The sequence below is a fragment of the Puccinia triticina genome, chromosome 5A (genome assembly GCF_026914185.1).
Source record: "Puccinia triticina chromosome 5A, complete sequence".
NCBI lineage: Eukaryota > Fungi > Basidiomycota > Pucciniomycetes > Pucciniales > Pucciniaceae > Puccinia > Puccinia triticina.
In genome coordinates, this window is record NC_070562.1 from 2,526,782 (window position 1) to 2,543,259 (window position 16,478).

Below are 16,478 nucleotides of genomic sequence, written 5' to 3' on the forward strand. Positions count from 1 at the left end.
ACTCCAATCAAACCTACATAACCGCCGAAACATTTCTCTCTGGGTCATTGTTTACTTATCTAAATCTATCTCGAGCGCCCGGCTTCGATGATAAGTATCAGCGCTCGACGAAACGGTTTGTCTTGAGGTTTTGGAGAGGAAATGTGTTCAAAGGTTGCCCGATCAGTAAATAGCTAGCGCGAGACATTCAAGATACGGAATCATGTGGATGGTCACGGGATCGTGAAGATTTCATCGAATGTACCGGATCGCTTTCCTCGAAAACACGTACGATAATCCAGAGATTATCGTCGTAGTCGCAACGGTCCATCTATTCTCAAAAACAATATCAATTGTCAGATCAGAAATCGTTGTAACTAGGCAGAACTGCTCAAGACTCAACTGAAGGATCAGCATGGGTGTGTGTGTATCGATGGGGATGATCGGATTGATGGTCGTCAATCCCACTAGACTCAATTGCAGGAATGTGTTATACTTGGGAATGTGCGTGCAAGGTTTAAGAAGAAAGAGATACGTTCAGTATCCGAAGGGATGAAAGATGATGTAGAGGTAGTGTCGGGATCGAAAACTTTCATCCACTTGTCTTTCTTTAGTGATATGATAGAGTGATCGACTGGCTCACTTTACTGATTTGGGTCGGTGTAACTTTGGCCGAAGGTAAAGAGAAATCCCAGAACCTAGAAAACGTTTTCTTTGTGGATGAAGCCATAGAAAGAGAAAACGGATTGTTAATGATAGTGATATCTTTGGATCAACTTGAGTTGGATCTTACTGGAAGTGGTAAAGATTGGTATCTGAAATAGAATGCGGAGAGTGATAGGAGTAAATCCCTTCCGATGATTATCAAAGTAAGTGGTACTAAAAATCACGAAATAGATATTAATGCCCTTCTCTTTGTGGAAAGTGGAAATGATCGTTGTGGGTGAGACTCAACAGGGTAATAATGCCTTATAACTCAGACTAAGTACCAATGTGGTCATCAAGATTTTATCGGCGGCAGGGTCGAGGATGGTCCCGAGGACGCTGGCCATTCGATCGGGATACATCCGCGCGAGCTTGCCATCGATCCAATCTGAAATTCCACAATAGAATAGCAATGCACCGCTGAGAAGATGCTGGTCGTGAATGATCGTATAGCTGACGAGTGGACAAAGTAAGATTCGAGTCGAGGTAAGCAGGTTAGGGATCGTATAGATATTCTCTCGGGCACTAATTGAGCGTTGGCTTGTACTCTTCGATGGCTCTCGCTCCTCAGTCAGCCTTACAGGGCTCCGGCCGGTAGGGGTATTCTTGAGGGCATGTTGAGCTTTGGATGAGTACGACTGCTGATAAGTGCTGTTGAAGGGGTTAAGCCAGCCCGATCGAACGAGGCTTGTTGGATGCTGGGCCAAGTTGATTGATCGAGTGAATGGTTTGGGCTGAAGAAGGTGCTGTAAGCTGAGCGTTGGCTGGGGTGGTCGTCGTCGTAGCAGAGGTGCTGTTGAGCTGAGTGGTCCCATCTGAAGTGGTGTTGAAGAAGTTTGATTGGGTTTGGCTCAACACCGGAGGCTGGGCCCTGCGGTGACGTGCAGTCCATTTCAAGAGGAGACACCCACCACCAACTTCAAATCAATAGCACTAAACAAAAAAAACAGCCCCTTCAACAGCGTCAGGGGGGACTATGCCGCCTGGTCTGCTTGAGCCTGACTTGAAATTCATCAAGAACCCTGCAAACTTGGTTCAAACATGTCACCTCAGATAGATCTCAACACACAACAAACTGCAGGGCAACATTCTGCTAGCATTCGTCATCCCATGTGCGTAATATCATGTTTTTGGCTGCTCAAGGAGGGCTGACGAAAGAGAGCGCCCTCGCCTACGTACCGACTGCATCAAGCGATACGATTTTGCAGTCTTCAAAGCCTACCTTCACCCCCCCCCCCCAGGCACGCAAGCGGAGCCGGGTGGCATGATTTCGACTCCCAGGAGAGGGACGAGCAGTATGGGACTCCAGATACATCTCCAGGTCTATTTCCATGCATCAGATCATTTATTTACCTTAAAAAGTTACTTAAGCTAAGCACTTGATCACGTCCGTCTGGTTCCTTGGGCAGTGTCATCGTCATTCTCCAATAGAGAATAGCGACTGACTGTAAGATGGACATAAATACACCGCGTTCCTCATAGCAGACTCTTCATTAATTTCTTCTCCTACAAGGGCAGCATAACCTTTCGATCTGAGATTGATTTACTCCTTCTTTGTGCAACACCCTAGAGGTTATAACCAAATTTGATAAACTACCTTGGTCTATCCTGCTATTACTACAGTTTTGCAATCACCTTAGACCAACACGCCACTTCACAACGTCCAGCTCGGCATATTCCATCATCAGTTTTTGATCAGACCTGACAGGCTTGGACAATGTGGAACTTCTTACTTCCAGCCTTGAGCCTCTTGATGCTTTGCTCTCTTATATATGTTCGTGCCCCGGGAGTGGCTCCAAGACTAGGCCAGAAATTTACCAATGTACAAGGAACGTATTGGAATGGTGCCACTTATGCTGGAAGGTTAGTATCGGAAACTTATACCTGAAGATGTCTCCGGATCCAACTGCTGGATGAGCAAGATGAGTTGATCCATCTTTGTTCCCAATAGTTGTCTTTTACAAAGTTATCGACAACCTCAAAATCTCGAATATGTGGCCGTCGCCAAGGATCTCAATGGAGACGCAGAATATTGTGGGGCATGTATCAAAGTCACTCCGCTTGACGGAAAGAGACCACCAGTCGTCGCGGTAGTTTCCTCCTATTGCGCCAATGTGAGTGCTGGAGATGCATATACACTGTATCTTGATCTAAAACGTGGCATTGAGTCACACCCTTTTTTCACTATCATCCGCTGATTCTTCCGCAGTGCCCACCGGGAGCAATTGATATGCCCCAGGCAATGTACAATGGGCTGATGGGAGATGCACCCAAACGGCCGGGGGTGGATAGGTTTAATTGGTGGGTCCTCGCATCGTCTTGCGGATTCTATTTATTTAAAATAAAAACAACTTGATGACCTAGCTTTTCTGACTATGAGCGGCGATATTGTTTGGATGTGGAACGGGCAGAGGGAGGTGGTAGCTTGTCCGTTCAACAGAGAAAAGCCCAAGATCATCAACAAGCAAGGTGCCTCCAAGTTCCATCTATCAATGTTGATCGCCGACTCGAGCTTCCCGATTGCCAGTGTCGCCATCCAATCCGGCAATCGGTGGTTTCCAGCTCAAAGGACCGACTACAACTGTTGGGAGATTCCCCATCAGCCTGTCCTCGCTGCCCGGGTCAACGTCAAGGTCACCTGCACCAATTCCCGCCTCTTTACTGTCAACAATGTCGACCCGTCTAGCACGACCCCCATCGAAGCTCCTGCCGGATGCTGATCATGAAGAGCCTTCCGATCATTTTTTCCAGTGTAAAAGCTGAGGTTATACACAAGCTGGCACTTATCATTGATTTAGCACACATGGAAAGAAAGTCATGTTGAAAGAGAAAATCTTGTAGATTAGGTGATTCTCAATCAATGGAATATCACAAACATAATTTCCAGCTTATTTGTATAGCCATCATTGTTTAGTCAGGCCGAAGTATTACCAACTGTAATTTATCTCTGAATTGTCAGTCACCAGACCTAACTTTCTCAAAATAAGGTCTCAGAGGCCAGTTTGAAATATTCCTAGACCATGAATAAATTGTGAAAAGAAGAATAAATTAAATCCAGATTTGGCTACAGATTTGAAAGAAGTAGAGAACATGGGTGCAAGATGAATATCCAACAGATCAAAGTGAATATGGAGATAAATGAAGAAATAATCTTATTGAGATTTGAACAGATACTTTGATATACCAAAGAAGTGCTTGATGTAAGGCAAATCTTATTTCCGAGTGGCTTTGATCAATAGGGGGGTTCACGTTAGCCTGATTTTGAAATCAGTCTAAAACCTTGCTAAAAATTGATGTCTGCTCATGCAGGTCTATGCAAGGATATTGCAGAAAATAAATAGAGTTCTCAGCAAGAACTCCCCTGTAAAGGCCTTGCTGAAGGGAATGCTTATGCAGTATTTTTTTTAAGTTTATGCAGGAAGCGTGCATGAGATTTGAAACCATCCATGATCAGCAGCCAAAATCAGGATAACATGAACCCCCCTAATAGTTACTTCTGCTTTCAGCTTGTGTCAGATCTTTGAATTGTGTTGATTTCATAAAGTCTGAAGCAGTGTTGGTTGGATTTGCAAAGCTAAACCTTCCTTTTAACTTTTGAAAAGCTTTTTCTTTTGCTGTAGTTTTTTGTGATTCACCTGGAATGCTGGATTCCCTTGAAGCAGATCTTTCTAGTTTCCTGCGACGACATCCCAAAATTTCATGGCATATAGTTGCAAACCTGCCTAAATATTTTGATTTTTAGGAACAAGAATGTCAATTTTGGGTCAGCTACTTCATTTCCATAAGACCTCCCATTTTCTTGAGCTCACCCCTTGTGGATTTTCTTGCAGTCTTGTTCTTCTCATTATTCTCAGCGCTGATTTCACCTTACAAAATCAAAGTATTGAGCTTTGTATCTAAACCTTCAGATCTAAATTATTGGTTCAATATCTTTACCTTTATCAGACTCATTGTTGATGTTTTTCGGATGATCAAATTGATATTCTGAATTGTTGTTGATTTCCATTTTCTCTTGTACCAATGATTCACCTGACAAATCATGTATTCAAAATATGACACTGTCAAATTGAAGAATTTCATCTTCATTGATGGAAGTTTCTTGACCGCTTGACCGACCTAATTTTCCATGAAGCAAATGTTCCATATGGTCTTCGGAAATTTTGCATATTGGTACAGAAATTAATCAGTACTTGGGTTTGAACAATCCTAATCTGGCAAATCACCTCTTTGTCTCTTTGCTTCTATATCTTTTTGTACTTCTACCGATTCAAATAAATCATCATCTTCTATAGCATGATTCAGTTTGCACTGGTTTCCCAAATATCCACTTCGGTTTCCTAGATATTGAAGATTTGAAACTTGAACCTCCTTTTGTTGCCCTACCTCAAATCCAATGAAAAGCTTGTCAATTTTCATGAAGAAATTCAAATGAAAAATATGATTTGCCAGAAAATATAGTTAGCACTTAAAACTATCACTGCTTACCAGGTGCTCTTGGGATATTGTGTTGGGAAGAACCCGCAGCTGCATCTGTCATTTCATAAAAGGTGGGTGATTCAAATACGTAACAAAATGATGAGGTTCAGCTAAACAGAACTGACTGTCAATTCCACCTACTGAAACAAATGCAAAGCATCAGTTATCCGATGAAGAAATGAAACCATTATATCACATTCGTCACGCGTGGTCAAATTGACATACAATTGAAATTTCCCAACTCATTTGTTGATCTCGTTGTGCTGCAGTGGCTGGAACCTTCAGCAAAAAAATTCATGCCCCTCTTTACCAGGTTTTTGGAAAGAAAAAGTGGATGTGCTAAGATAATATCGCTATAATCCAAGAGCAGAAAGACTAGCATGATGTGGTTTAGTAGCATGGTTATCTTGGCTTATTTTATGTGTTACTCCAAAAATAAAGTCGGATGATAATGATGAGAATTGGGATGGTTGAATTCAATGTATTCAGATAGGTTGATGGAAACTACTAGTGTAATGTTTGTGAAGCAACTTGTGAGTTTTCTGGTTTCTATTTCGCAAGACAAGCACAGCAAACATCATTTTTCGGTGAAACAACAAATTCAGTTGTAACAGGAACACATCATCCCTAACTTAACCACGTACCTCAATTCGAGGGGAACGGCGTCCCGCATGGACCCTCACCTGTCGCATTGCGCCGAACGGAGGGTGGTGCGGGTCGGCGCTCTCCCTCCAATTACAGAGGGACTTAAATTAGGAATCCACCTGGTTCTTACTATACCTCAAAGGCTGTAAGCCAAGCATTTCACCTAGCGTGCAGATAAGGGGTATTAATATTAAGCAGTCATATAGCATTGAGGTTTAGTTGAGTGCAACACGGATGTCCGATCTGTGGTCGGCGTCGCGAAGGCCGGCCGAATCATGAATCCAAGAACGCAACGCGATTATTCCCCTCCCTGCCTAACTTGTCGCAAGTTCGCTTCGGAGAGCCCGCGTACAGCCTGGGCTGGCGCGAAGCGCGAGCCCCCGAAGGGGGGACTTGTGACTCATGTGCAAAATTTGAACTGGAAGCTGGGAACGTTCTAGCAGGAGCCGAAAGGCCTGCTCTTCTCGCGTTACACAGCCGGCCAGGGATACTGCCAATGAATTTTTGATATGATGATAGCCATTGCGCTGAACTGCAGAGTTTTTTAATGTCTCGATTGAGTCGAGTCTTTGATCCCGCCTTGTGAAGTGCGTGCGTGATTGAGAAATTGTGGGGCCGTAACTCGGGGCTCGGGTCGGGGGATGAAGCTCAGCCCGAGCCCTGAAACCCACGTGCCACGACCCGAGGCATGACTCAGGCCCGGCGGTCCGCCTCGGAGCTACCCTCCGATCACCAAATTGATGAAGCCGAAGGCCGTCAAGGCATCCCCCCTCCTTGACTAGGAAAGGGCACCTGCCGCCTTTGATGGACGATTATGATAATGCTTTTTTTCCACACGTGTTCCTTTCTCAGCATCTAGCTTTGTTTTTTTTGTCTCTTTAAGATACTAACACAACATTTGAATAAACACATGGTCATTCATGCATGACCACGGGAAGTCAAAGAACGACTACCAACAGTACCAAGCACCTTATATCCTGCACGATTTTCCCATAAATATGCAATGCCTGGTGAACCCCATCCCGAATCCTGGCCCCGGGGCATGGGTTCGGATTAGAGCGGTAGCACTCTAGCACCAGGATAACTGGAAATGTTGTGGTCTTCGAGAGGGCCCAATTTTTTTCCTGATACTTAATGATCTTACTAGACAAGGAGGAAGCTATATCCATACATATATTCATCCCTACAGGTCTGTTATAAACGTGCATTCTTGTGAATCCATCGATGGTTCTAAATTTTTACATTTCTTGGCAGTAATTAGCGGTAAGATAGTACACAGATCTAAATAGGCTTTTAATATTGAGGGTAGCTTTTGGCAACGGTGGGTCGCTACTTTACGGTTATCGATATCGTAACGTTATCGTAGCGATTTTTGGTCCCTTTACGCTAACCGGACCGGTAGCAATGGGGAAATGTGGTGCGATATCGATATCGCACCGGGCGGGTGTTTTTTTTTCAAGGCCGCTACGATATCTATGGGCAGCGCAGCAGGTATTTATCAACATATTGAGCAAGAAAAGGCCATTTCAGGGCTGATTTGGCCTTTCACTGCTCAATAAAGGGTTTCTCTGCTTGATAAGGGCCAATTTGACCCTTAATTGCTTAATAAAATGTTAATTTTCTCGATAACACGTTACTTTACTAGTAACGGCTGTACAAAAAAAGGCCAGTTACGATAACCGTGACGCGGCGATCCGCGCGCTAGCGTTAACAATAACTGTAAAAATGTTAGGCGCAGCTCGCTACTTTACTCTACAGCCCCGGTTATCGTAGAGTAAAGTAGCGACCCACCGTTGCTTTTGGAGTTAACTTAAATGGAGTTAACTTAAACTAGTTCAATTTGACCCTCTAATACCCGTGAGGAAGCTAGACAGTCGCACATCTGATTTTCAGCTAATTGTATCATCGCCCCATTTTTTGGCCAAATCCCTATGAAAAAAGTAGGATTGATTCAGTTGTCTCCCACGTTAATCAATAGATTTGCATGGAGGCTTGAAAGAGGCAAAAGTCGCCTGACTTACCAGAAGCCCAATCTCGATCCCAAAAACTCTCTCGCAATTGCATCTGAAGGACAATTCTTCGGTCTGAAACTTTTGAACACCCTTTCTCTCCCGTCACCTTCCCATATGAGCTCGCACGTATTTTCGGCCAGTGATTGTGGTTCAACAGGTTGCTCCTCTCCATCAGCTGGTGGTGGCTGTGCTTCACCCCTCTCTTCATCTGGCGTCCGCGATCGTGCTTCGGCTGTCCAATCGATCCGCTCAAGCATAAGATGCTTGTAGGCTCTGATCGCCTTTGAGCCCCCTTCAGCAACAATGAGCGCGAATCGAGGGTTGAAAATTAGGACACCGGTTAAGCCATGTTGTTCCGCATTTTTGCGGACTTTGAATCGATGCGCGGGGTTGGTAAGATACTTGATTCTGAAAAGAAAGAGTTGGTTAGGTGAGCATCAACAGCTTGGGGCACAGGTAATTAGAAATTTGCTCGAAAAACCTACTTGTAAACAGTAGTTAAGATCCCTCTGGATTCATCCGCTTGCCTCTTCTCCTCAAGTTTCTGCTTCCTCTCTTCATCCGTTAGTTTGCGCTTTTCATTGGCCTGCTCGTGGGTCTTCTTACGCTGTAACATTTCTCTTCGAACGCGAGCTTCGATCTTTGTGGGATCTGCCACAGCATCCGAAGTTAATACTTTCATCATGTTGGATAATTTCACTGCGATCACACAAAAAAGAGGGAAAGAGAAGGCTAGATAAGTTTTCGATGTCTCACACAAGTTGAAGAAAATGTTCTACAGCTGCAAGGTAAATGCTTGCCTTTCGGTGGATCCGGGGGTAATAAGCCCATTCTTTGCCGATCTTGTTTATCCTGTAGCTCAGCCATTCGTCGTTGTCGTCTCATCTTTCGCTGCTCTTTCTTAGTAAGTTTTAATGGCTTGAGTGCGACAGCTTCCTTATCTCCCGGAGCTGGGAGCTGTATTGGGTGTTGAACATAAATGGTAATCGGAGATTCGTTGGAATTGATAAATTTTGAGGCTGTCCCATCATCCAAGTCATTGTATGATCTGTTGGGAAGGTAGTCTTCATCCCACCATTCACAATCGGGAGGATCAGGTCTCTGGAAATCACGCCAAAAAAAAAAGAGAAAAAAAAGAAACGTCAACAACCAGACATAACATGAGGCCGGACGGTAGGAGTACACACTCTGACTTGTTTCTCTACAGCCTCGATTTCACCATCTAATCCAGCCTTGCGAGAGCTCTCTGCTATTCGGCGTTTCAATTCTTCTAGACGGACCTCTGCTCGGACTTGTTCTGCAAGTCGAATATATTTTCCTTTTGGGTTAAATCTTAAACTCCGGGTTGCTCTGGTGCGCACCAGGCCAGAAGGATCTCCTATAGGCCCCGCCAAGGATTTATCGAAATGAGGATTTGAACGGTTATCGATTGCCACAGGATCGGCTTCAGGCTGCGAAGTCTGATACAAGTCTTTCTTTTTGGGAGCATGACTTGTGGGTTTAGCAACATTGGCCTAAAATGAGATCCGGAAACATTGCAAAGTCGTGAATAGATATGTCATGTTTTCGGCGGCGTATAAGACCAATATACCTTGACAGTAGCAAATTTGGGAACCATGGGTTTATATCTATCATTTGAACCGGTACCGCTGGATGAACCCTTATCGAGTCCAATGAGCAAGGGATGAACACCTGTGGTGGTCATTGAAACTGGTTCGACTGGATCGGAAGGCCCGGACTGCAAAATTCCAGTCGCGTAAGCACCTCTCAAGAGTTGGGGAAGGAGTGGTTTTGTTTTTCAAGACTGACCAGGTATGGATTCTTGGCCTTAGCGGTGAGTTGTTCAACTGTTTTCCGTGCTTCTGCCACCTTCTTGGCCAGATTCGGATCAATGTTGGGCAAGCTTGGGGGCCCGGCACTGGGCTGAACACTCATCGACCCGCCAGGGGTAACGTTGAGCCCAGCCGATCCTGATATGTTGTTTTTGAAAGAAGCAAATTTGGCTGCTATCTCGGCACGTTTGCGGGCTATTTCTTCGGAGGACTACGCCAAGCACCACAGACGCTAATTCAATTATCTGAAGCTAGTTATTGTGACTTATCCAATGATCAATCTTCGAAAAATTAACTCACAGCGAGTACCGCAGGTTTAGATGGGAGCAATTGGGCCGGTGGTTGTTGGCTCACGATACTGTTAAGATCGCCTTTAGGAGGCAGGAACGATAACGTGGTGGTACTCTGTTGAAAACAGCGCGGATATGAGCTCCCCTGTCTAAATCAGAAGGAATGTAAAACTCACCGATGAGCTGGAGAGATGGGAAGTAGGGCGTCATTTCAATCAGCCAAAGTAGATAACAATTCTTGATAGCATGATTGATTTTCTTACCTCTTCGACCGCTTTGAGGAGGATGGAGTGCCACTTTCATCAGGTCCCGATCGTTTCTTGTTGGCAGACATCTCGTGAATTCCGGTGTATAATTCACTCGGGTGTAATCTTATCGCCTTCCGACTTGAATTGTGTTGGTGATTCTTCGTTAGGCCTCAGTGGGAGATCGTGTCGCTAATGACGGTACTGCCGGCCTGGAGGTCCTGACTCCCTTCGGCGTGGCACGGGGAGAGACCGGGGACCTGGATGATCTCGGTTTTCACGAGCTTTTCACCATTGGTGTCACGGATTGGCAGCTTGAGCCGGCGGGGGGATGCAGGTGCATATTGCCGATGCATATATGCAATGCTCTGGGGCGCATTCAAGCTGATGTAATCCCGGCCATGCAAAATGGAAGCTGGCGCAAAAAAAGTAGCCAATACACCATCGGGAAGAATTCTACGGCGTTCCATCGACAGCGCCAGGCAAGTTTCAAGGAACTCGATACGCCGTATCCGTCAACTGGCTCCGTCCCTTCTCACCCCAGGCCTACTCTCCGTCTTCTTGGCATCCGTTGTTCATCCTTACTCTACCCGCGGCACATATATTACATTCTGACTCCCTGCCCCAACCCAGATTATCATTCACCAGCATACCAGACGCCTATCAATTGGCTCGCCATCGAACATGATCAGAGCATCCTTACCATTGAAGAGATTTCACTCCGCTCGGCCACTGTCGACGCCTTCATTCCAAACAGCGCCAGCTCAGGTTTCTTTCCGAGGCTTCTCCCATCTTCAGCAGAGGGCTCTCTCGATATCAGCAGCCCGTTACCAGGACCCAAAAGTTGCTCAGCCGACACTCAGCACACCCAGTGAAATCGCCAGGAAGATCAGTGCCTCAGTCTTACCCAAGATCGATAAGCCTGATGTCAAGAAAGTCTTGGTCGTCGGAAGTGGTGGGTTGAGCATCGGACAGGCTGGAGAATTTGATTATTCTGGTAAGTATCTAATCCATTCAAAATACCCAACCCAGAACAACTTAATCTCAAGTATCATACTTTGCCATGGATACTAACATTTTGACCTCTTAAATCGACAGGTTCACAAGCCATCAAAGCTTTAAGGGAATCAAACATCGAAACAATCTTGATCAATCCCAACATCGCAACTATTCAAACGTCTCATCATTTAGCTTCAGAGGTCTATTTCTTGCCCGTCACCGCTGACTACGTGGCATGGGTTCTGGAGAAGTAAGTATAGTCAGTCTATCTGACTCGCTTAGGGTGCTTACGTTGGAGCTGGTTGTTTGTAGGGAACGACCTGACGGAATTCTCCTAACATTCGGTGGCCAGAGTGCCCTAAACGTCGGAATTCAATTAGACAAAATGGGTATATTGGAACGATTAGGCGTCCAGGTCCTGGGTACACGTGAGTTTTTAGTCCAGTAGGATCCTCACTATCACTCGGCATGCTCACTCATTGCAAGCTCCATTTCCCTTTGATTCCATTAGCGATCCAGACCTTGATTGTCAGTGAAGATCGTGACTTGTTTGTAAAGGCTCTTAATGGTATGTTAGCATCACCCATTCAAAGCTTGGACTTATCCCCGCACGAGGGTCCGACCACACGACAGAGATAAGGGATATTCATCATCATCACCAATCTTCGACCTTCACAGAAATCGATATCCCTGCAGCCCACTCAACAGCTGTCTCAACTATCTCTGATGCTTTGAACGCTGCAAAAGAAATTGGATACCCAGTCATCTTACGATCCGCCTTTTCTCTCGGAGGACTCGGCTCGGGCTTTGCTCAGAATGAAGACGAGTTACGTGATCTTAGCGCCAAGAGTTTATCATTAAGCCCTCAGGTCTTGATCGAAAAAAGTCTGAAAGGGTGGAAAGAAGTGGAGTACGAAGTAGTGAGAGACGCTGCAGACAGTAAGTAAAGTCCACCAGTCGATACCAGCCAACTTCCCACGCTGACTGTCCAAACTTTCTATCTCATAGACGTTATCATCTGCTGTAACATGGAAAATTTCGACCCACTGGGAACCCATACCGGCGACTCAATCGTAGTTGCGCCATCGCAAACTCTTTCTGATGACGATTATCACATGTTGAGGTCTGCTGCAATCAAAATTGTCAGGCATGTTGGTGTTGTTGGAGAATGTAACGTGCAGTATGCACTGAATCCACACAAGCGTGAATACATGGTCATTGAAATGAATGCCCGTCTGTCGCGATCAAGGTTAGCTTTCATCGGATTCACTCTCTGGTCTGCTTTTCACCACTGACACATCCTGTTGTTTCTAGTGCCCTCGCATCCAAAGCCACTGGATATCCTCTGGCTTATACCGCAGCAAAGATTGCACTCGGACATACTCTTCCCGAATTACCCAACGCTGTAACGAAAACTACCACGGCCTGTTTCGAACCTTCTTTAGATTATGTTGTAACGAAAATTCCCAAGTGGGACCTGAAGAAGTTCCAATACGTTAATCGTGAGGTCGGATCAGCCATGAAATCCGTTGGTGAAGTAATGGCGATTGGACGGACGTTTGAAGAAAGTATCCAGAAAGCCATCCGACAAGTTGATCCAAACTACCAGGGCTTTGAAGCATACCACAAGCCAGAGGATCTCGACCATGCTCTCTCAGTTCCTACAGACACCCGACTGTTTGCGGTGGCTTATGCGATGCTGGTTGAAAACTACTCCGTTGCGAAAATCTACGAGCTGACCAAGATTACCAAATGGTTCCTGTACAAGTTAGACAACATCGTTCAGTGCCACCGCAAACTCAAAAGTCTCCAGTCTCTCGATCAACTCGACGAGGAGTTGATTCGTGCGGCCAAGAAGCTGGGATTCTCCGATCGACAAATTGCGGATCTCGTTGGTAGCACGGAAGATCTAGTTCGGGTCAAACGTCAATCTCTGGGTGTCAAACCTTTTGTCAAGCGCATAGATACCTTGGCAGCCGAATACCCCGCACATACCAACTACCTTTACACCACCTACCATGCCACAGAGCACGACTTGGAGTTTGACGAACACGGCACAATGGTTCTGGGTAGTGGTGTCTATCGAATTGGATCATCTGTAGAATTTGACTGGTGTGCGGTCACATGTGTCCGCAAGGTCCGTGAAATGGGCAAACGAACGGTGATGATCAACTACAACCCCGAGACCGTTTCGACAGACTTCGACGAGGCTGACCGGCTATACTTTGAAGAACTGGGCTACGAGCGGGTGATGGATATATATGAGCTAGAGTCTGCTCAGGGTGTCATTGTTAGCGTCGGAGGCCAGCTTCCCCAAAACATCGCCCTCCGACTCAAGCAGAACGGTGTGAAGGTTTTAGGTACTGATCCAGACATGATCGACAACGCTGAAGATCGACACAAGTTTTCTTCTACCTTGGATGCCGTTGGAGTTGACCAACCTGATTGGGTTGAGGTCACCAGTCTTGAATCTGCTGTCAAATTCGCGGATGACGTAGGATACCCCGTCTTGATCCGACCCTCTTATGTCCTGTCAGGCGCGGCCATGAATGTTGTTTGGGACCGAACCACGTTGGAACATTCGCTGACAGCTGCAGCAGAGATATCATCTGAGCATCCTGTGGTGGTTACCAAGTTCATCGACGGAGCTCAGGAAATTGATGTCGATGCCGTTGCTCACAAGGGCGAGTTGATCGTTCATGCCATCTCTGAACACGTAGAAAATGCCGGTGTCCACTCTGGGGATGCCACACTGGTGTTGCCACCCTTCACCCTGTCCGACCAGGAAATGGCACGATTAAAGGAAATTTCTCAGAAAGTTGCGAAAGCCCTAAATATATCCGGACCCTTCAACATGCAAATCATCAGGCAAGAATCCGAACAGCCCGATGGGGAAAGCCGACTGAAAGTAATCGAATGCAACTTGCGAGCTTCGAGGTCCTTCCCATTCGTCAGTAAAGTACTGGGTGCCAACTTCATCGACATTGCGACGGCTGCCATCTTGGGAGAACAAGTACCCAAGCCCATGGATTTGATGGCAGAAAAGCGAGACTATTGTGCCATCAAGGTACCGCAGTTCTCCTGGACTCGTTTGGCAGGAGCCGATCCATTCTTGGGTGTTGAAATGGCATCGACCGGAGAAGTCGCATCCTTTGGCCGGGATGTACACGAGGCTTACTGGGCTTCGCTTCTGTCGACCAACGGCTTCAAGCTCCCCAAGCAGAACTCTGGCATCTTGATTGGAGGTGACACCACTCAACCCGAGCTGAAGTACTGTGCAGAAATGTTATCGAAACTCGGTTTCAAGCTGTATTGTTCATCGCCCGAAGTTGAATCGTTTTTCGAATCGCTCAAGGCTCAAGATCCTATCGGATCGTCGATCATTCCTGTCAAACGGATCGAATTCCCCAAGCGGGATAAGAGAAAATTGCGTGAGGTGTTTGAAGAATACGAAATTCAATGTGTCATCAACCTCGCCAAACAAAGAGGACGAGATGTCCTGGATGAAGATTATGTGGCTCGTCGAAACTCAGTCGATTTTGGTTTGTTGCTTTGCTTTATATTGGAGGAAAATTTATTCCTCAAATCAAACCGCATCTGACCTTATCACTGACTGTCTTTGATCTTCGAATACTTCTTACCTAGGGCTTCCGTTGATCAACAACAACAAATGCGCCCGACTGTTTGTCGAAGCCCTCGCAAAGAAAATGCCGCAAGGCGGATTGGAACCCTACACTGAAGGAAAGATCCCCTCCGAAGTCCGCAGTGTAAGTTTACTTCCTCACACAAATCCAACCCAGAGATATTACATTTGTCCATAAGCTAACATGATACCCATGTTTGTTTCCCTCACACGTAATAAAACTATTCTAACTTGAAACAATTAGTGGAGTGAATTTGTTGGACTTTCGAAAGATAATCGACCGGTCTGAAGAATAACCAATGAAGAATGGACTACTAGACTGAGCTGATACCGTGGGCTCCCAAAGATCATGGATGCTTGGCTCACCAGGCGCCCCTAAAAATCCTTACCTTGTACATAGCCCAAAACAAAAGAGGAACAGTTCATGAATGATTGAATATCAAGATCTAAAGCACATCGGTTTTTTTTTTCTAGACTGTTTTTTTTTTCTTCTTCATCTTGCAAACCCTTATCCTCTGTTTGATCAATTTGTCTCTCATCTTGCAAAACCTTATCCCCTCGACTCTGAGTATTACTCCTTCCTTCATCCAACCTTTATTCTTCCACCAGGTTCTTCGGGTTTTTTTCTTTCTTGTATCTCGTCTTTTTCTCTCTCTTTTTTTGTCAACGTGCTGATGATGAATAATAATACCCCTTGATGCAAATGAGAACTCCTATAGACACCTACCACAATGGCAAAGAGCAATCAATATTGGAGGAATTCCCGTCGCCAAAAAGGCTTGATTTAGAGGAGGCTGCTAAACCTTGTTTGTTGCTGAAAATCCAATTTCAATCACTTTTCACCAGCCAGTAAGGTTTGGCCTGTCCCTCTAGATTAAGCATTTTAGCTGATGGGAAGTCCTCCAATGAACCCCAGCCTTAGGAAATCATTTTCCTTTTTACTGAAAATTAAGAGTTTGGGTGTGTAAATTTAGATCTGGGAGCCTCCCAGACTCAACAGAAATTCATCAATTGAAGATGTCTTGTATTAAAGGACTTCCTGTCAATCTGGAAACAAGGATTTTCTCAGATTTTGCGGGGAATTCTAGGCAGATCTAGGCTTTGGGACAATGGATGACTTCCCGTCGTTGTTTAGGGAGCTCTAGATGCCCCTCTAAATCCTAAATTAAGACAGCTATCAAAAACTCAACCAGTGCACATTAAGTTAGAGCTGGTCAAAACGAACCCGTTGCGGGTACCCGGTATCCGTTGGCGGGTACCCGCTCGTGGGCAGCGGGTACCCGCTAGCGGGTGCGGGTGCGGATGCGGATGCCTGGGATTCCGGGAAAAAGCCTGCGGGTACCCGGGTAGTTCAATCCACACCCGCCCACCTCTTCGGCTGGAAGGCCTGATCCCTTCCGGTTGCCAAGGTTTTACAGCCTTGGCAGCCAGAAAGACCCACCTAGTCGCCGATGACAGACATCCTCAGCGACCAGGAGGGATTCCTTCCGGGTGCCGGGGCTGTATCTCGGCGACCAGAGGGAAAAAATCATCCCGGTTGGAAAGGTTAAAAAACCTCGGCAACCAGAATGTATCCTGGTCACAAAGGTTATAAAAAACTTGGCAACCAAGAGGAAATCATCCTGGTCGCAGAGGTTGAATAACCTCGCCGC

At 45.8% G+C, this 16,478-nt stretch overlaps 5 protein-coding genes across 5 annotated transcripts; 2 read left to right on the top strand and 3 right to left on the bottom strand.

Annotated features, from left to right (window-relative positions):
* Positions 1–231: 231 nt before the first annotated feature.
* PtA15_5A305 (uncharacterized protein) lies at positions 232–1,499 on the bottom strand (the record flags this gene model as incomplete). The annotated part of the gene is made up of 5 exons (XM_053169052.1): positions 232–310; positions 383–474; positions 623–691; positions 773–858; positions 935–1,499. The coding sequence occupies 5 exons, from the start codon at positions 1,497–1,499 to the stop codon at positions 232–234; spliced, it is 891 nt and encodes a 296-aa protein (XP_053020287.1).
* A 902-nt stretch (positions 1,500–2,401) lies between these two features.
* Positions 2,402–3,404, top strand: PtA15_5A306 (uncharacterized protein; the record flags this gene model as incomplete). Its single annotated transcript, XM_053169053.1, has 4 exons — positions 2,402–2,547; positions 2,636–2,798; positions 2,894–2,985; positions 3,098–3,404. The coding sequence occupies 4 exons, from the start codon at positions 2,402–2,404 to the stop codon at positions 3,402–3,404; spliced, it is 708 nt and encodes a 235-aa protein (XP_053020288.1).
* Positions 3,405–7,694: 4,290 nt separating this feature from the next.
* On the bottom strand, positions 7,695–10,273 carry PtA15_5A307 (uncharacterized protein; the record flags this gene model as incomplete). The annotated part of the gene is made up of 9 exons (XM_053169054.1): positions 7,695–7,734; positions 7,827–8,225; positions 8,303–8,516; positions 8,968–9,331; positions 9,409–9,555; positions 9,627–9,860; positions 9,950–10,054; positions 10,116–10,122; positions 10,203–10,273. The coding sequence occupies 9 exons, from the start codon at positions 10,271–10,273 to the stop codon at positions 7,695–7,697; spliced, it is 1,581 nt and encodes a 526-aa protein (XP_053020289.1).
* Positions 10,274–10,357: 84 nt separating this feature from the next.
* PtA15_5A308 (uncharacterized protein) lies at positions 10,358–10,540 on the bottom strand (the record flags this gene model as incomplete). Its single annotated transcript, XM_053169055.1, has 1 exon — positions 10,358–10,540. One exon carries the CDS (start codon positions 10,538–10,540, stop codon positions 10,358–10,360), a length of 183 nt encoding a protein of 60 aa, XP_053020290.1.
* Positions 10,541–10,868: 328 nt separating this feature from the next.
* On the top strand, positions 10,869–15,115 carry PtA15_5A309 (uncharacterized protein; the record flags this gene model as incomplete). The annotated part of the gene is made up of 9 exons (XM_053169056.1): positions 10,869–11,181; positions 11,283–11,433; positions 11,496–11,611; positions 11,695–11,751; positions 11,862–12,122; positions 12,192–12,432; positions 12,498–14,725; positions 14,829–14,950; positions 15,071–15,115. The coding sequence occupies 9 exons, from the start codon at positions 10,869–10,871 to the stop codon at positions 15,113–15,115; spliced, it is 3,534 nt and encodes a 1,177-aa protein (XP_053020291.1).
* Positions 15,116–16,478: the final 1,363 nt, after the last annotated feature.